The following is a 20,683-nucleotide window of genomic DNA, read 5'->3' on the forward strand; positions in this document are numbered from 1 at the left end:
CTGGTGTGTATTTCAACTTGATGTAAAAAGTGCTTTCTTACATGGTGAGCTGGATGAGGAAGTATATGTTGAACAGCCTTTAGGTTATCAGAAAGCAGGGAAAGATATGGTTTACAAGTTGAAAAAGTCTCTTTATGGATTGAAGCAAGCCCCTAGAGCTTGGTATAGTAAAATAGAAGCCTATTTTTGCAAGGAAGGCTTCATGAAGTGTGCTCATGAACACACTCTCTTTGTAAAGAAAGAAACAGAAAGCAAGGTGATCATTGTAAGCTTGTATGTGGATGATTTGATTTTTACTGGTAATGATCAAAGATTGTTTGATGAATTCAAGAAGTCCATGGAAAAGAATTTTGCTATGACTGACCTAGGAAGAATGAGGTATTTCCTTGGAGTTGAAGTAAAGCAGACCAAGGAAGGTATATTCATGTCCCAGCAGAAATATGCTTTTGAAATTCTCAAGAGGTTCAATATGGAAAACTGTAATGGTGTGTGCAACCCTATAGTGCCAGGCAACAAATTGATGAAAGATGAAAATGGAACAGCATGTGATGCAACTAATTACAAACAGATGGTAGGATGTCTGATGTATATGCTTGCTACTAGACCAGATTTGGCTTTCTCAGTTTGCTTGGTGGCAAGGTTTATGGAGAGGCCTACAGATATCCATGTTGCTGCAGTCAAGAGAATTCTCAGGTACTTGAAGGGCACCATTAGCTATGGATTGTGGTATGAAAAGAGAAATGGTGAGGAACTATCTGGCTGGTCTGATAGTGATTATGCAGGTGACTTAGATGACAGGAAAAGCACATCAGGTTATGTGTTTATGATTGGCTCTAAAGTAGTTTCATGGTCCTCTAAGAAACAGCCTATTGTAACACTATCCACCACTGAGGCAGAATTCATAGCAGCAGCCAATTGTGCTTGTCAAGCCATTTGGTTGTCTAGGGTTCTTGCTCATATCTGTGCAGGCAAGGAAGAATGCATCACTGTATACTGTGATAATAGCTCTTCAATTAAGCTATCAAGGAATCCAGTGATGCATGGAAGAAGCAAGCACATTGATGTCAGATTTCATTTTCTTAGGGATCTAACCAAAGAGGGAAAGATTCAAATGCTGCATTGTTCATCCTTTGAGCAAGTTGCTGATATTATGACTAAGGCTTTGAGCCTTGACAACTTTTGTAGGATCAGGGATATGCTAGGCTTGTATAAGATTGAAGATGTAATTGTGCAAGATGTAATTGTAAACTGAATCTTTGTATAGTATGCAGTTTAGGAGAGGCATTGTTAGAGTGTGAGCTGCAGGCATGCTCATTGGCAAGCCAAGCCCGCGTGTGAGCCAACTGCGGCTGCTAGGCCTGCGCGCGCGTGGTTGCTTAAGGCACAAGTTAGTTGGATAAGTTTGTTAGTTTGTTGTTGATTGATTGTAACTGTTTTGCAAGAGCTATATAAGGCCTTGCCTATGTCAATGAGAACTCAGTGATTGCATTTGCCTTAACATATCATATACTAAATATAAATATGTCTCTTAGTCTAAATTTAATTTAGACATTTCACCCGTTAAGAATCTAACATACATCCGTTGTAGTCAGAAAAAAAAAAAAATACATCCGTTACTAATTTGTATCTGACACTAAATATTGGTCAAGTTAATGTGTAAGACCATTCTATCGTTGATTGATTAATCATCAATTACTAATAAAATAAAATTACTCCAGTTTATACTTTAAAATAAATTGCTCGTCTTAAAGGAGTCAGGTTCTTTACTTATGCATATTATGCAACCTAATTTAATCTACGAGAGAAAGTAGATACTTCCAACATAAGTTTGGAAAAAGTTTGATACTTCCAACATCATCTCATGCAAATTTCATCCGCTTCTAAGAAGGGTTTATTATCCAAATTTCAAAATAAAAAAACAAACAAAGACCTTATTTATTTTTGGTACAAACAAACACCTTATTACTACATAAACCAACATAAGAAATTTATTCTCATATATATAAACAAGTCAAATTAAATAGTAGGGGGAATGAGATTCGTGTTTTTTGTTGTCTTGGATATGAAAAGCTTTTGAAACTTAGAATCCACATTGAAAGACACTTGTTGCACCGTAGGTGATAAGGCTCCCCAAACTGATGTCTTACCAGCTAATTCTTCAAACAATGGCCTGTAAGAATTATATTTAATTTTGTTAGTGCAAGTCACCCTTGATTAACCAAACCAACTACTCCTATGACAAAAAAAAAAAAAAAAATCTAATTCATGAACTAATTTTTTTAAACTGATAATTGAATTTGGTAAAGGAAGAAAACTTTAATATCAACTACATATAGTTTAATTATCTCATAAGTTAAAATGTGTAGAGCATTATATATTTATCCCAAAAAAAAATGTAGAGTGTGTTCTGGTACACCTGAAAGTCTCACATTGTTTAGGAATTGAGACTAAGAGTAGTTTATATACAACTCTCACACACCTTACTTAATCCACTGATACGCCTTTTACAAAGGACAAAATCGTGAGAGCTCATATGAAGCATAAAGCGGACAATACCTTGGAACGTGGTGTGACGCACTTGAGGTTGGAACCAAACTTTAGTGCTAGAAGGAGGGGGTAGACACCTCGTGCCCTCTAGCCCCTCCTTAGCCTTAATTGAGGAGCAACTATTCCGGACACATAAAAAGTCTTACATCGTTTGGGAATCGAGGTTAAAGGTAGGTTCCTTTTACAAGGGACAAAACCACTAGGACTCATATGCGGCCCGAAGCGGACAATACCGTGGTGTGACGCACTTGAGGTAGAATGAAACAATTATTATTGTATTTGAACTTTAATGTAGTACTCCTAAGCTAAATTATATCATTACTATAAATAATTAATTACGGAGGAAAAGAAAAGAAGTGTGATTTTAAATTCTTATATAAATTCATATTTTCTTTTAAAAAAAATGTTTAAAGTTCAATATCTGAATAAGCTCAATCAACTTACTTGGTAGTTGTGACAATAGAATAACTCTCCAATCCTTCTTCACCTGCAATTTGAGCAACCACAAAAAATTGTGGCACAACAATCAAATGACCAACCTTAACTTCACTATCCAAGACACGTTTTCCACTTAATCCCACAATTTCAAATTTTCCACTTCCTCTAGCTATGTAAATTAACTGAATCCCAGGGGTAACTAAGTTTGATGGTGCCTTAATAGCATTAGGTTCAAGTTTAACTCTAATCACACTCAAACCAACATCCTTAATAAAAGAAAAATCTTTCTCTGTTAAGGTTGTGACTAATCCTACATTTTGGGACTTAACTTCTGGGACTTTAGAATCAATGTCATAAACAAAGTCTTTAGTTAGGCTCAATTGTGGCTTAGGCATTGGTTGGTCTTTTTCTAATTTAATTACCACAACACCCTTTTGACTTTGTGTTAACTTATTCACTTCATCTTTATTGAAATTATATACTTTGCTTATTAAATCACTAGAGAAACTTCCTAAAAGTCCTTGAACACCACTTAGGAAAAAATAAGTGAATTCCCCTGGAACATGAGCCGTTGAAGTTTCTCCAAGAAATATAATGTTAAGGTTTGAGTCACCATCATTGAACCACCATGAAACACCTCCAATAGGGACAGGTATAACATCTCCTTTCTTAAGTTTCAAAACTATCTCTTTTTTGGTGTTGGGGAGTATCATTCCAACTACTCCATCAGTCCCTACATTTGAGAAAAAACACGAAAATTTGAGGGAATAATTTTAAAAAACAAAAATTTAAATGTATTTTTAGTCTTCTATTTTTGCTGACAACGATTGAAACGCGGCAAAGCCAACAGAATCAATCATAGAGATCGTCATTTACAAAATATAAAACTATTTTTTTGTTCATTAGATTAGATTAATTAAAACGATGATGATTAATTCTTATACCTTCTGTAACAATACCAACTTTGGATGAATCAGCATAATGAGGAAGAGCAAATCCCCTTGGCTGAAGAACAAGTTGACCAGCACCAACATTCGTCTTAGCCAAAAGTGGAACTTGAGAACTTAACCAAATGTAATAACCACCACCATCTCCCTCGAGCAATGGTTGTGCTGTCTTTGGTGTTAGATCTAACTCCATTGATTTCTTATCTCTTTTGTTCATGAAAAATTAATCAACCATTTCAATTATAAATTAGTGATCCTTTTAAATTTATGTAGAAAAAAGCATAGAAGCATTGACGTAAAACAAATAATTGAATAAGATGTTTTTTTCACAACAAACAAACAAAAATTAAGAAATAGATAATGAAAAAAAAAAATTGCAATTCGACAATTATAGATGATACCATAATGCTAGTTGAAACTTTGGCTAATTTTTTTTACTTATCAAAATATTTTGTTTTGACAAATACTCCCTCCGTCCCTAATTATAAGCACTCTTTCAAAGAAAAAATTTGTCTTTAAATATAAGCCCCATTTAAATTTGTCCCTATTACATCTTTTCTCAAAGGACAATATAATAATTGTAATACCCAAAAAGTACACATTTATTACACTACTAACTTTTCTTAATAATCGTAAAAAATTGCAAAGGGGATTTATATTAAGGGACGGAGGAGTAATTACTTCCACTTAAAAACATGTTTTTAATGTATTAAAAAAAACACATGTTTTTTATTAACAAAACAAATTTACAAAACAACCCTTATAACTTAAATTGGTTTGTAAAGATAAAAGTGGGTTTTTGGTAAATATATATAATGGTAGTATGTTTGTTAATTTACTTCCACATAAAAATAAGTAGGAGTAAGTTAGCAACCTCGTATATATTGTTTTGGTGTTAATCCTCTATTCTTGTTCCGCTAATTCGAGATCCGGCTAGATATAAGTAAAGTTTAACCAACGATTTCAATCTAGATTCGAGCTTACTCTTCCGAACAGGTTTATTTAAATGTAGTTGACCAGCTACAAATTTGTATTTTTGTGCAATCGTGTAGTCACAGTTTCTAGACCGCCTGATCTCAATCGACGTTCTAAAATTTTATGACAGAAATATCATATTTTATAAAATCAAAATATTCATTTACTATGGACATCAAAGGGCCAAAAATCCATGACTACACCCTAAATTAGTGACCGCACTGAATCTGAACCCATGAACTACATCCTTGTTTTTGTATATACGGAGTAGTTGTTTTATATATGTTGGTGTATACTTCAATACTTATGATAATTGAGATATTATTGAGTTTGCTTATTTTTTCTATTCAAAATTTTTTGTTTGTCGTGGCTAGCCCAAAGATATATAGAAAGAACAAATTCTTGCACTCAATCATTCATATCGTAAACTGTGAAATACTCTCTGAAATTTCAAAATTTGTCAAATATCTTCCTGAAATTATAAAACGTCAATCAAATTACCCCTGACATGGACTCTGACTGGTAGTGCCGGAGGCAATTTGATTGACTTTTTATAATTTTAGGGGGTATTTGTCTATTTCCAAATTTTATGGGGTATTTGATGAATTTTAAAATTTTAGAGGGTATTTGACAGTTTACTCCATTCATATTTCTAATTTTTCCATCCGTACATCAATGCTATCGATGTTAAGGCTCATGATAAATAGTATCTTCGGAGCATTTGTTAATTATACAAAAATAAAAGAATTAAAAAATATATTAATATTGAAAAAATAATTTTTTAAATATTAAATGCACAAATTTCAACACATAATATCCTTTATTAATATGTAATAAAATATAAGCAAAAGTTATTTTTTATAGGTTTATTGTATGATTACTATATTTAGACTATATTATAGACTAGATACATTAATCATACAATGAACCTAAAAAATAATTTTTGCTTATATTTTGTTACGGACGGTCTACTTAACTTGTGGCCCGAGTACACTTTTTAGTAATTTCCCAATATTAAATAGTTGAGATATTGATAATATTGCATATACCAAATTAATTATTTGCTAAAAAAAAGGTGCATCTTTAAAAGATAGCTAGACAACATTCCATATCAAATAATGCATCTAAAAAATACAAAAAAAAAATAGAAAATAATAGACAATATTTCAAAATATCAAATAAAAGTCTTCAACTCAAAATGGAAATTAAATCTCACAACAAAAGATTAGAGAAACCATAATTATTATCAAATTCATATAAGTGATGAACATACCTGCAGCGATCTTGGAATTAAAGAAACTGAGAAAAAGCAATGAACTTAGAATGTTGGATTGGAATCTAGATGCGTAAATGTGCAAGCTGAGGTGAAGACTTTGAGGGATATAAATAGAGTTTTAAATGGTAATAGTATTAAGTACTTTATCACAAGAGTTTTACTACTAGTCTGAGACAAGTTGTAATAAATTAATTAATAATTGAATGCTGATATGATTAGCTGGGAAAATAGTAATAGTAGTACTTTTTTGGATTAAACAGATATTAAAAAAAAAAAGATAATATATTAAAAGTTTGAGTATATCTTATCCTCATATGATTAAAACAGTTGTCTGATAATTGTTATTTATTTTTTTCACGAACTTATAATTTTTTTTAGTAGTCTAGTGATTTAAAATTTTAATCTAAAAAGTGAATAAGTGAAATGTCTGGGTTCGAATATCTGCTCATGCATGTGTAATGCAATGTCTCTACCAACTAATAAATTAAGAACACGGAAACACTTATTACTTATTTTTACTATGAAAAATGCTATATATCGCGAAAGAAATTTCACGAACATTTCACGAAGCAGTTATTTGCTTGTTGTATCCTTAATTTTATGGTTCTCCTTCCTTTTTCCTTTTTGCAAAAATAATTTTCTTACTTTTCCACCGATCACCCCTTCACTTTATTAACATAAATGGATCTACGGCTGCCACGTTTGGCTGCAACTGTAAACCCCATTTTTTTACTTCAACATGGCAAGTTCCGTTATCATCCATTGAGACTATGTGTTGCAAATTGCAGCTGACTGAATGAATTATTTGGATTGTTTAAATTTTATTTTGTATTAAAAAATAGTTCATAAGTTGTGTTATGTGTGTTTGTATTGTACATTTTAACTTTGAGTGACAAGCTTTGCCTAGAAGATAAAGTAGCCAGCCTTCGTGATCATTTCGTGAGACAAGTTTTCGCTCTATATAGCATTGCTCTTTTACTATATATGGTTAGTTTATCATTTTTCTTCCTCAATATTATCATTGTTGTCTTGCTTAAAAAAAATGTAAAATACTAATTAAATATATTTTTTATGTCATTTTATATTTATAAGGCTTAATTAGTCTATTGGTCCCTTAAAGACATTTTAGGTTTTACAATGATCCCTTAAAGAAAAAAAGGTTCGGATTGGTCCCTTAAAGGAAAAAAAGGCCCGGATTGGTCCTTAAAGACATATATTTTTGTCATATTGGTCCTAAAAGACATATATTTTTGTCATATATTTTAAGTTTCAAAAAAAAATTGTCAACAAATCACCTTTTTGGTACAAAACAAATACCATTTTTAGGGGAGAAAACATTTGTTGAGATCAAATTTACAACAAATATAAAAATAGAACCTAAAACATTGAATTAAAATAGGGTACTATTTTTAGTGAGTTTAATAAAATAGGAGCGACCAAAAGTAAAATTAAACAAATTATATAATAATATAGCAATATTAACAAATTTTTTAAAATTTTTTGAAGAGATTATCGTCACTTTTGGTCCCCATTTAAATTTCGTCCCTTAGTCAACACTGAAAATTCAATAAGTTTATTATATTTTGTCAAATAGGTTTTAAGGCACGGTTTGGTAAGTCTAATAAGCTAGCTTATAGCTTATTGTACTAGCTTATAAGCTTGTTTGAAAAAAATGTGAGGTGTTTGGTAACGAGCCTCTCTAACTAGCTTATAGTGTTTTTTGAGATGCTATTTCAAGTAGCGTATGAGCTTATAGCTTATAGCTTTTTCATTTTATTCCATAATTACCCTCATTAATTTTATTTATTTATTTTTTAAAAATTATAATAACTACCCACTAACACTTACCAAAAAAAAAACTACCCACTAACCATGTATTTTTATGTCATTTTGTACTTACAACATCTAAATTTGCCAAACACTTTAATTTTATTCTACTATCTTTTCAGCTATAAGCTATCAGCCATCAGCTATCAGCTATAAGCTATAAGCTAGCTTTTTAGCTATAAGCTAACTTATCAATTATCAGCTAGCTTATAACTTATTTTTACCAAACAGAGCCTAAATGTCTTGGAAAATATCACTCTGTATGATACTTATTTACAATGTCTAAATTTAAACTCAGAATTTTCACCGATCATTAGTTGGTTTGATGATATTGGCGCTGAATTTAGTAGGAAATATCATTGTTCGATCCATCAGAACTGCGATCGGAAAGAGGTTTGAACCATTTTATGTCATAACTGACCTCCGAACCAAATTAAACTGGTGATAAAACGAAAAAGTACTCAGAATTCTCTGGCTTATCCACGTATTTGATCACTATATTACTTGGAGAAAAATATCTATATTAAAGGTTTGTTCGGTAAAAGTAAGCTATAAGCTAGCTGATAGTTGAAAAGCTAACTGATAGCTGATAAGCTAGCTTATAATGAAAATGAAAATAATGATATTGAAATGAAAAGAATTGTTTCACGTGAGATACTTGTATTGCTTGCTCTTGTGTGATACACTATTAGTACAATTTATAAGCATAAGACCAACGGTACTATTACATATAAGGAATATCATAAGTGTGGCTTTATTACTATTATTTGGCTAAGCATAAACCAACGGTACTAATATATATGGAAAACTCATTGAGAGCTTTTATGAGTATTATTTGATTTTACTCCATGTATCAAGGCAATGCATTCACACATATTATTTTCCAATGGTTTGTCTTGATTTGATTCTTTAATTGAGGAATCTTCATGATTCTTTACATCCCCCTTCAAGGTTGGCAGAGAGTGTGGATGAACGCCAAGCTTGTAACGAAAAGTGGCAAAGGAATCTTTACCCAATGCTTTGGTGAAAACATCTGCAATTTGTTGAGTTGTAGGTAAGTACTGAAGTTGGAGGTGACCCGTGGTAACTTTTTCTCTGATGAAATGATAATCTATTTCAATGTGTTTGGTACGAGCATGAAACACTGGATTATGAGCCAAGTGAATTGCACTTTTGTTATCACAAAGGAGGAGTGGTCGTCGTTCCAGTTTGATGCCTATGTCATGGAGGAGATGTTGGAGCCACGTTAATTCAGCAGAGGTGGTTGCCAATGACCTATATTCAGCTCCAGTGCTCGAACGAGAGACTGTAGGTTGCTTCTTAGAGGCCCAAGATATGCAATTTGATCCAAGAAAGATGCAATAACCAGTTGTGCTTCTTCTAGTAGTCGGACATCCTGCCCAATCTGCATCACAAAAAGCATTAAGAGTTAGAGAGCTTTGAGATAAATACCGAAGACCGTGTGTCAAAGTTCCTTTGATATAGCGCAAAATGCGTTTGACTGCACGCATGTCCTTTTTTGTTGGATTTTGAAAATGTTGACACACAATGTTTACAGCGTGTGTAATGTCTGGTCTTGTGAAGGTAAGGTATTGGAGAGAACCACATAAACTACGATATTCGGTAGGGTCCACAAATTCGTGATCATCAGATAGTTCAATGGCTTTGTGAGCAATAGGAGTGTTGATTTTTGAAGCTTCGAGCATTTTGGCTTTTGCTAGAATATCTCGTGCATATTTTGTTTGGGAGATTGTGATGCCACCAGAAAAATATCTAATTTCAAGACCTAAGAAATAATGTAGTTGTCCCAAGTCTTTGAGAGCGAAGTCCTTGTTGAGACGTTGGGTAAGACTAGATATGAAGTTTGAATTATTTCCTGTAATGATAACATCATCTACATAGACAAGCAAAATAATAAAGTTAGTGTCATGACGATAAATGAAGAGTGATGAATCAGCTTTACTACATGTAAATCCAATAGAAACAAGACAAGTATATAATTTTTCAAACCAAGCACGTGGTGCTTGTTTGAGACCATAAAGGGATTTATGAAGAAGGCAAACATGATTAGGATACTGCGAATGTACAAAGCCTGGAGGTTGTTCCATGTAGACACGTTCGTTGAGAGTTCCATGTAAAAAAGCATTCTTCACATCTAATTGTTTGAGAGGCCATTTGAAATGTAAAGCTAAAGAGAGAACAACCCGTATTGTTGGAGCTTTGACAACTGGGCTGAAAGTTTCCCCAAAGTCAAGGCCAGGAATTTGTGTATATCCTTTGGCTACGAGTCGAGCTTTAAACCTGTCAATAGTGCCATCTTCTTTCATTTTTGTTCGAAAGATCCATTTAGAACCAACAACATTGGCGCTAGGTGGGCGAGGAACAAGAGACCAAGTATGGTTGTGATGAAGAGCATCAATTTCATCATGCATAGCACTTCTCCAATTTGTGTATTTAAGTGCAGTTTTAAAAGTCTTAGGCTCTTCGGTTGAGATGATCAGGGCATCATGAGAGTGGGGAGTTTTGCTGATGGTTGGGCAATGAAAGTCTTTTAGGTAAGATGGAGGATGTTTGTCTCGTGTTGGTCTACTAGTAGTAGGTATAGGATTAACATGGTTATTGGATATGTGAGGTTCAATATCAACTGATGGTTGGTTAACCGTTGTGGAAGGAGGTGATGGAGAATATGTGCTTGCCTCAATATTAGAGGTAACAGGGTCTATGTTATTGACAATTAAGGGTGGTTGAGTTGAATTAGGTGAAGAGGGGTCAGTTAGATCCAAGACCAGCGGTTTAGAGGTAATGTTTGATGATTCTTTGGGTGCTAAGGTGTCATCTATTTTTCCTGAAAACCATTCATCAGAGTTAGGAAATGTAGTAATGGAAGAATCATAAGATTGTGAGTGTGTGGAATTTGTATGATGTAAATAAGGAAAATAATTTTCATTAAAAACTACATGGCGTGAAATGTAAACACGGTGAGTGTGTGAATCAAGACAACGATATCCTTTATGAAGTGGGCTATATCCTAAAAAGACACAAGACGCAGTTTTTCTAGAAAACTTGTGCAATCCAGGTGTCTTTAAGTATGGAAAACATTGACAACCAAAAATTCTAAGCCCAGAATAATCGGGATGTTTGCCAAAAAGTTTAAAGTATGGAGTGTCCTTACCAATAGATGATAGAGGTAGTCGATTAATAAGATAAACAGAAGTCAAGAAAGCATCAACCCAAAATTTTAAGGGAATATTTGCATGAAAAAGTAAAGTTAACCCCGTTTCAACAATGTGTCGATGTTTTCGTTCAGCAAGACCATTTTGTTCTGGTGTGTAAGGACACGACAGCTGTTGAGCAATACCACTATATGTCAAATGATTCATAAACTCATTTGAGGTGAATTCACCGCCACCATCACTTTGAAATATTTTGATCTTTCTGTCAAAATGTTTCTCAACAAAAGCTTGAAATTTAAGAAAGCATGCATAAAAATCAGATTTATTTTTTAAAGGATATAACCATGTGTATCGAGTAAAATCATCAACAAAAACTACATAATATTGAAATTTTTGAGAGGAAATAGTGGGAGCCGGTCCCCATAAATCACTATGAATTTTTTCTAAAGGAAAATGTGAAGTTGAATTAGATTTATTGAACGAAAGTTTACAACGTTTTCCAAATTGACAACTAGTACATAAAGTATTTTTTGTTAACCAATTTGAAACATTGATGACTTGCTTATTTTCTAAAGTTTGCAAGAATTTAAAATTTGGATGTCCTAAACGTGCGTGCCAAATTTCAGGAGATGCTTCCTTAATAGTGGAAAGAGCTTCAAAAGTTTCCCCCTTTAGTGCATAAAGGTTGCCTTGTTTATGTCCTTCGGCTATGATATTTTGTTTCTGATCCTTAATGACAAAACCATTAGAGTTAAATTCAAAAATACAATCATTATCATTAGTAAGTTGACTAACTGATAATAGGTTCTTTTTGAGGTTGGGCACTACCAAAGTATTGTTTAGACGAAGCTTACCTTGTGTAGTTTTAAGAAATATTTTACCTTTATGGGTGATAGGTAAAGCTTGCCCATTTCCAACAAAAACTTTGTCAGTGCCAAAATAAGGTTTAAGATTTTGTAAGTTACCTCCTGTGTTTGTCATATGGGTGGTTGCTCCCGAGTCAACATAGAAATCTTGATCATTATCATCATTAAGGTATAATGATGCTAATGCTTCTTGGGCTTTTTCTTCTACATTGCTGTAGTCATACCTGTAAAAGCACTTAGTGGCAATGTGATTTGTTCTACCACAAATTTGACAAGCTTCCTTGTTTTCTTCTTTTGGTGGTGCTTTCAAATTGGTACTTGAACTCGGAGCAAACCTGGAGTTAGAGGCTTGAAAGTTGTGACTTTTATTGGGACGATTTTGAGTAAAATTGTGTGAGCCACGTCCTCTATGATTGCTTCTACCTCCACGCATGTTACTTCCTCTTCCTCTATGGGTAAAGAAAGCTTGATTATGATCAATGGAAGACTTTTCTTCAGCAAGATAAACCTGTTCAAAATTTTGCAAAGACATAATAAATTGATGAAATGAAGGGTATGGAGGTTTTGATAGAACTGCAATTTTGAACTCTTTATATTTGATTCCAAGCCCCTTTGAGATTTGGAATACTTTGTCCACATCTGAGAGTGACTTTCCAATGGCTGCAAGTTTGTCACAAATATCTTTGAATTTTCTTATGTACTCATCTAGGGACAAGTTCCCTTTTGATAAGCCATACAAATTATTTTTGAGTTGAGCCTCACTATCTTCACTATTTGGCAGCAGTTGATCATTGATTGTACTCCAAATTGAATAAGCTGTATCTCCACCATAGATCAAACTAAGAGTTTCTTCCTTCATATTGCTAAGGAGCCATGATGTGAGTAATCCATCATTGAACACCCATTGCTCTTTGTCAGGATTGTTTGATTTCTTCCCGGATGAATCAGTGATTTCATCAAGCGGTTTTTCAGAGCTTGTGATGTGATGCTCAAGGTGAAGGCCTCGAATCAATGGTAGGATTTGCGATTTCCATAGCAAGAAATTTGTGGTGGATAGTTTGATTGAAACCAGGTTGGAGCATTGGTGAAATGATGAAATTGTGAGTTTAGGTTCCACTGATACCATAATGAAAATGAAAATAATGATATTGAAATGAAAAGAATTGTTTCACGTGAGATACTTGTATTGCTTGCTCTTGTGTGATACACTATTAGTACAATTTATAAGCATAAGACCAACGGTACTATTACATATAAGGAATATCATAAGTGTGGCTTTATTACTATTATTTGGCTAAGCATAAACCAACGGTACTAATATATATGGAAAACTCATTGAGAGCTTTTATGAGTATTATTTGATTTTACTCCATGTATCAAGGCAATGCATTCACACATATTATTTTCCAATGGTTTGTCTTGATTTGATTCTTTAATTGAGGAATCTTCATGATTCTTTACAGCTTATAGCTGCTAGTTGAAAAACTAACTTATTAAAATTGAGATGTTTGGTAAATTTAACTATTATAAATATAAAATGACCAAAAATACATAATAATTTAATTTTCCATCAACTCATTGTTTGCATTGCATCGTTCTCCTCCTCTCTGCACCACATCAACAATGGCGCTGTTCCACATCAACAATTGCATTTGTGAAAATATAACAAATACAAAATAATCCCTTATAACAACCGCTTATCCTCTTTCATGAATCAATTTCCACTTAAATTACATTTTAAGCTATGTTTAATAATGAGTTTTTTTTTTAAAGGAATGTTTAATAATGAGAGTTGGATAACTACTATCCCATTCACCACTTAACAACACAATTTAGATTCTTCTGCAATCGTAAAAGCTACAAATTTTTTTGTCTTGAAAGATCCATCTAAAAATCCACCAGTTACATGACAAGAATTAAATCACGGTCAAAGAATGAAACGTGACCATAGCAGTGGAGCAGTTTTTTTTCTTTTGTCTTTGAAAGAGTCGGTTTCTCTAATTTAAATAATGGTAATAAAGTAATAAAATGAAAATAATAAGGATAAAAATGGAATAAATTGTAAAAAGTTATAAGCTCAAACGCTAGTTGAATGGTAACACAAATAAGCTAGCTTATAGCTTATTATATAAGTTTATAAATTTGTTTCAAAAAATTAGAGGTGTTTGGTAACAAACTTTTTTTACCAGCTTATAGCTTTTTTCCAGATGTTATTTCAAGTAGCGTTTGAACTTATAGCTAATAGCTTTTTACACTTTATTCCATTTTTACCCTTTAATTTAATAACTACTCAATCTAAAAAAAAACTACCCACTATCAATTATGTCATTTTATATTTATTAACCACTTTAAAAGCTAATTTTACCAAACACTTTAATTTCAATTAGCTAGTTTTTCAGCTATCAGCTAGCTTATAGCTTATTTTTACCAAACAGACCCGAAATAGTATATCAAAAAACGTTATAAGCTGAAACTCGTTAGCAAACACTTCGGGTGTGTTTGGTAAGTCCAATAAGCTAGCTTATAGCTTATTGGACTAGCTTATAAGCTTGTTTGAAAAAAATAAAAGTGTTTGGTAAAAAGCTTTTCTCACGAGCTTATAGCTTTTTTTGAGATGCTATTTCAAGTAACGTTTGAGCTTATAGCTTATAGCTTTTTACAGTTTTTTCCATTTTTAACCTTTAATTTAATTTAATTATTTTTTATAAAAAAAAAACTACCCACTAAAACAAAAACTACCCACTACATATAAATGTCCTTTTATGTCTTTTTATATTTACCAATCATTTAAAAAGTTAATTTTATCAAATACTTTAATTTCAATCAGCTAGCTTTTCAGTTATCCGCTATATGCTAGCTTATAACTTTATTTTACCAAACAGAACCTTCATATTATTATCAAACAAACTTATAAGTTAGTCCAATAAAATATAAACTAGCTTTATGAACTTACATGTTTTTTTTTGACAAAGTTTTGAATTTTTATAAGACGTTTATAACGTGGGTTGGTGGGTGCGCAAAACTCGTGCATGAGCATTTTTAAGAGGGTGGTGCATGTGCATATCAATACGTCATATACTCACCCAATTAATTGTAGATTCGTATTCTTTTTTTCCGTTTAGTGGCGAGATTAGTTAAGTATTTGTGGTTCGAATCTTGACACATTAATATAAAATATGATATTTTTATCAATTGAGTTAAGTCCTTAAGGATTTATAGATTTGTGAGAAAATGGGACATGCACTATCAGGGACGGACCCAAGGGGGAACAAGGAGGGGCTCCAACCCCCCCCATGTTTCACATGTATAAGTTTCCATGTATACGGGTTGTTAATGACATCTTTTAATTTATTCACTCTTATTTAAGGTGCTCGTACATAAATTATTGTGATTTTGTTTAATAATTTTTAGTTAAATATATTTTTAGTCCTTATAAAATTACAAGTTTTTAAATTTTGTCGCTCAGAAAATTACTTTAAGTCTATATTTGTATTTTATAAGAACTATTTTGAGGATTAAATATATCAATTTTTTAAAAAATATTTTCAAATAACTGATGACGCTGCATATAAATTAATATCTTATTCAATTCAATATATGAACTATACAAAATACAAGGCTAGATGTGAATAATTGATTAGTGATATTGATCGATGGATCAACCACTAAAATCTGCACAGGGTAGAGAACGTGAAAAACATCGCAGGAGATAGTTTGCTTCCAAGTTCCATCCAATCAAATTAATAACTTATTTAATATTAATATTTTCCAAAATTAGAATGCACCAACAAAAAAAAAATTAATTCCAAAAGTGGAGGTAGTTTTAAATTAGCCCAATGAGGAAACGTGGGTGCGCAAAATATATATTGTTTTTTAGTTAGACAAAATTCATTGTAGTAGTACATTTTTTTCTTTTTTACAAAACATTGTAGTAGTACATATTATGTGAAACATTACTCAAATAGACCACTTTTATAAGAAACGTGGGTGCGCAAATCCATTGTTTTTTGTTAAACAAAATTCATTACAGAGCTAGTCTAATAAGCTATAAATTAGATAAATTTATTTTTCTCGAACAATCTTATAAGGTAGTCCAATAAGCTATAAAATAATTTATTGAACTTACCAAACACATCCTTAATACTTATAGTAGTATTAAGGGTTTATTTGGTATAAAAGAATTTGCAAGAGAGAAATAAGAGAGAAAAAGAGAAGAAATTCATTTTCTCCTGATTGTTTAGCATAAAAAAAAAGTCTTGTTAACATGTGCATATAGGGCACATGATAAAGTATCTTAATATAGAAATTTAACATTTAATGATACAAGACATTTAATGCTTGAAAAGTTAAAATGCACAAATTCTAAGACATAATTTCTATTTTTACTACCTTAACATGTGTCATATATGCACATGTTAACATTCTCCTAAAAAAAATTGAGAGAGAGAGAAAAAAAAATGATCCGGTCCACTTACTTTTTCTTTCTTCTCTAGCATGCGAAGAAAGTGGGAGCACAAGACACTTTTTCACAAAATTCCAATTTTGCCCTCTTTTTTATCATGAGTCGTTAACTCGTTATACTCTTCTTCTTTTTTTGACGTGTTTTTGGACCAAACCATTATATTTCCACGTTTTGGGTCAAAATCAAATTTTTTTGAACATTTTTTTTGTTAAATGTTGAAATTTTTTTACAAGGCTGAAATTTATTTTGGTGGCTAGGATATAGTGATGTTAACTTTTATTTAATTATGTTCAAAAAACTTTTATTTAATTAAATTGTATTAAGATAAAAAATAATTGATGGTAACTTTTTAAATTAAGGGTATTCTTGTACTTTCAAAAAATAAATAGATTTCTCTTTCTCCTATTTCTTTTCTTATTCTCTTATATTAAACAATACATCAAATCTATTTTATTTCTCACATTTTTCTCTATTCCCACACTCTCTCTTACCTATTTCTCTCTTCACAACTTCTCTTCCAAATCAAACACAGCATAAGTAAAAATTATTAATAGTGTAGCTACAACATCATAACATGCAAACTCCATCCACCCTTTAAGGAAAGGTTTATTATTCAAAACAAACAAACACCTTATTATAACATAAAAAACTGACACAGGGAATTTATTTTGATATATAAACTAAATAGTAGGGGGAATGAGATTTGTGTTTTGAGTGGTCTTAGATATGAAAAGCTTTTGAAACTCAGAATCCACATTGAAAGACACTTGTTGCACCGTAGGTGATAAGGCTCCCAACACCGATACCTTGCCAGCCAACTCTTCAAACACAGGCCTACAATACAACAAATACAATTACTCATTAATATATATGTGCATGTCTAACAGTATAACCAAACCAACTAGTAAAAACTAAGTTTAAGACTCATATACCACAACCAACTTAATATAATGAACCATATTAATGACCTTAATTTTAAATAAAATGCCAGTGTCTATAGAATAATAGTTAAGAAAATAAAATGGAGAATGTTAATATGTGTTTTTAACCGTATATGTTAAGAAAATAAATATAATTTTTTTTCCTGTATATTCATCTCATTTAGGGTTTGTTTGATTTGCAAAACGTAAATACTGAATAAAGTAGTACAAGACAGAACAACACAGGACAAACACTTAAGGTTTTGAACAAATTTGTGTTATACGATATTTGGTAGAAAAAAAGGTTATTCTGCTACTTTAGAAAATTTGTGCAGATGATAAAAAAGTTGTACCGTGGTTCATTGGGAGACAAGAATTTCACTTTTTGTCTTGTCACTTCACTTGACCCCTAGTTTGTCCAGTATCAGGAACAATTTTAAAATCAAACATAGTACCTTTGAAGTTGTCATTTACGGTCTTTTATTTTTTAGCGGATCAAACGCACTATTAATTAGAATATGATTCTTAACCTTTATAGAAAGAAGGTGGGGTGGGAAAGTAGGTAGTAAAACTAATAATTATGGTGAGTTGCATCTTGTCATTAATTAATATAATAATTAATCACGACGAAAAAAATTATAAATTTAATTTTCTAAATAGTAATTCTCGGACACTAGTTAAATATGACCCTTTTCTTAAAAAAGAAAAATCAATGTTCATTTTTAAAGTTGGAACAACTTACTTAGTAGTTGTGACAATAGAAAAACTCTCTAATCCTTCTTCACCTGCAATTTGAGCAACCACAAAAAATTGTGGCACAACAATCAAATGACCAACCTTAACTTCAGTATCCAAGACACGTTTTCCATTTAATCCCACAATTTCAAATTTTCCACTTCCCTTAGCAATGTAAATTAACTGAATCCCAGGAGTAACTAAGTTTGATGGTGCCTTAATAGCATTAGGTTCAAGTTTAACTCTAATCGCACTCAAACCAACATCCTTAATAAAAGGAAAATCTACCTCCGTTAAGGTTGTTACTAATCCTACATTTTGGGCCTCGGTGTCCGGGACTTTAGCATCAATGTCATAAACAAAGTCTTTAGTTAGGCCCAATTGTGGCTTAGGCATTAGTTGGTCTTTTTCTATTTTGATTATCACAACATCCTTTTGACTTTGTGTTAACTTATTGACTTCATCTTTATTAAAATTATATACTTTGCTTATTAAATCACTAGAGAAACTTCCTACAAGTCCTTGAACATAGAGCTGTAAAAAGGGCCTTAAGGGGCCGGCCCTTTAAGGGGCGGACCCACTTATTTTTTATTATTAATTTTATTTAAATTTTAAACACAGTTTTTTTAGGGTGCCGATCGTGGACAGTGCTGATTGAAGAAAAAGAGAATAAGTTCACGACACTAGAAAAATTATTTAAAATTTAAATAAAATTAATAATCAGGAATAAGTGGGTCCGCCCCTTAAAGGGCCGGCCCCTTAAGGCCCTTTTTACAGCTCTACTTGAACACCACTTAGAAAAAAATAGGTGAATTCCCCTGGAACATGAGCTGTTGAAGTTTCTCCAAGAAATATAATGTTAAGGTTTGAGTCGCCATCATTGAACCACCATGAAACACATCCAACAGGAACAGGTATAACATCTCCTTTCTTAAGTTTCAAAACTATCTCTTTTTTGGTGTTAGGGAGTATCATTCCAGCCACTCCGTCAGTTCCTACATTTGAGAAAAATCGCGAAAATTTTTGAACGAATAATTTTAAAAAACAAAAACTTAAATGCATTTTTAGTATTCTATTTTTGTTGATAACGATTGAAACGTGGCATGGCCAATAGAATCAATCCAAAAGATCGTTATTCACAAAATATAAAACTAAATTTTTATTCATGAGATTAGATTAATTAAAACGACGATGATTAATTCTTTTACCTTCAATAACATAACCAACTTTGGATGAATCAGCATAATGAGGAAGAGCAAATCCCCTTGGCTGAAGAACAAGCTGACCAGCACCAACATTTGTCTTAGCCAAAAGTGGAACTTGAGAACTTAACCAAATGTAATACCCTCCACCATCTCCCTCAATCAATGGTTGTGCTATCTTTGGTGTTAGATCAAACTCCATTGATTTCTTATCTCTTTTGTTCATGAAAAATAAACCATTTCAATTATAAATTAGTGATCCATATTACTTGGTTGAAAAAGTAATGCTAAATACACCACTCAAAAACACATTATATATGTATTGTTTTTGTTTTGGTCTTAATTCCCTCGATTCTTGATCTGGTAATTTGCGATTCGGCCAGATATAAGTAAAGTTTAACCAATTATTACTTCAATCTGGATTCGAGTTTATTTTTTTCAAACAAATTTCTTTAAATGTAGTTGATCAACTCCTGATTCGGATTATGTGCAGTCACAATTTTCTAACTGTCTGATCTCAGTCGGATAATCTAAAATTTTATGATTGAAACTTCACATATTATAAAATAAAAATATTCTTTAATTATGGACCGTCTGATCAAGATCAAACGGCCAAAAATTCATAACCGCACGACTGTACGCATTCAGTATCACTGCACAAAATATAAATGTCAATTGTTGGTGTACTTCGGTGCTTGTGATAACTGAGACATATTATTGAGTTTATTTCTTTTTTTGTTAAATCTTTTTTTATTCAAAATGTTTTGTTTGGACATATATAGAAAGAACAAATTCTTGGACTCATTCATATTTCTAACTTTTCCATTCTTTTTTTTTTTTTACAAAATTTTCCTTTGTTTATTTGTACATCAATATGAATGTAAAAGTTTGTACATCAATATTTTTTTGATAAAGAAATGAAAAGTTGAGATATTTGATGATATTGCAATTAATTATTTGCTAATAAAAAAAAAAGGAAGGTGTATATCTTTAAAAGATATCTAGACAGCATTTCATATCAAATAATGCATCTAAAAAATATAAAATAATAGACAATATTTCAAAGTATCAAATAAAAGTCTTCAACTCAAAGTGGAAATTAAATCTCAACAAAAGATTAGAGAAACCATAATTATCATCAAATTTATAAGTGGTGAACATACCTGCAGCGATCTTGGAATTAAAGAAACTGAGAAAAACCAATGAACTTAGAATATTGGGTTGGAATCTAGATGCGTAAATGTGCAAGCTGAGATGAAGACTTTGAGGGATATAAATAGTGTTTTAAATGGTTAAACAAGTAGATTAAATAATA

General features: G+C 31.9%; 2 protein-coding genes across 3 annotated transcripts; both read right to left on the bottom strand.

Moving 5' to 3' along the window:
- Positions 1 to 1,859: 1,859 nt before the first annotated feature.
- LOC123917788 (11S globulin seed storage protein 2-like) lies at positions 1,860 to 20,609 on the bottom strand. Of its 2 annotated transcripts, none has more exons than XM_045969613.1 (4): positions 20,532 to 20,609; positions 3,930 to 4,138; positions 2,992 to 3,718; positions 1,860 to 2,170 (listed from the first exon to the last, which is right to left on the bottom strand). In XM_045969613.1, the coding sequence occupies exons 2-4, from the start codon at positions 4,123 to 4,125 to the stop codon at positions 2,017 to 2,019; spliced, it is 1,077 nt and encodes a 358-aa protein (XP_045825569.1). In that variant the 5' UTR covers positions 4,126 to 4,138; positions 20,532 to 20,609; the 3' UTR covers positions 1,860 to 2,016. The 2 variants fall into 2 exon arrangements, with proteins under 2 accessions (XP_045825569.1, XP_045825570.1); XM_045969614.1 differs by lacking the exon at positions 20,532 to 20,609 and adding an exon at positions 6,181 to 6,363.
- Positions 17,022 to 19,594, bottom strand: LOC123917790 (glutelin type-A 3-like). Its single transcript, XM_045969616.1, has 4 exons — positions 19,375 to 19,594; positions 18,956 to 19,161; positions 18,174 to 18,700; positions 17,022 to 17,345 (listed from the first exon to the last, which is right to left on the bottom strand). The coding sequence occupies exons 1-4, from the start codon at positions 19,592 to 19,594 to the stop codon at positions 17,192 to 17,194; spliced, it is 1,107 nt and encodes a 368-aa protein (XP_045825572.1). The 3' UTR covers positions 17,022 to 17,191.
- Positions 20,610 to 20,683: the final 74 nt, after the last annotated feature.

Source organism: Trifolium pratense, linkage group LG3 (genome assembly GCF_020283565.1).
Source record: "Trifolium pratense cultivar HEN17-A07 linkage group LG3, ARS_RC_1.1, whole genome shotgun sequence".
Classification (NCBI taxonomy): domain Eukaryota; kingdom Viridiplantae; phylum Streptophyta; class Magnoliopsida; order Fabales; family Fabaceae; genus Trifolium; species Trifolium pratense.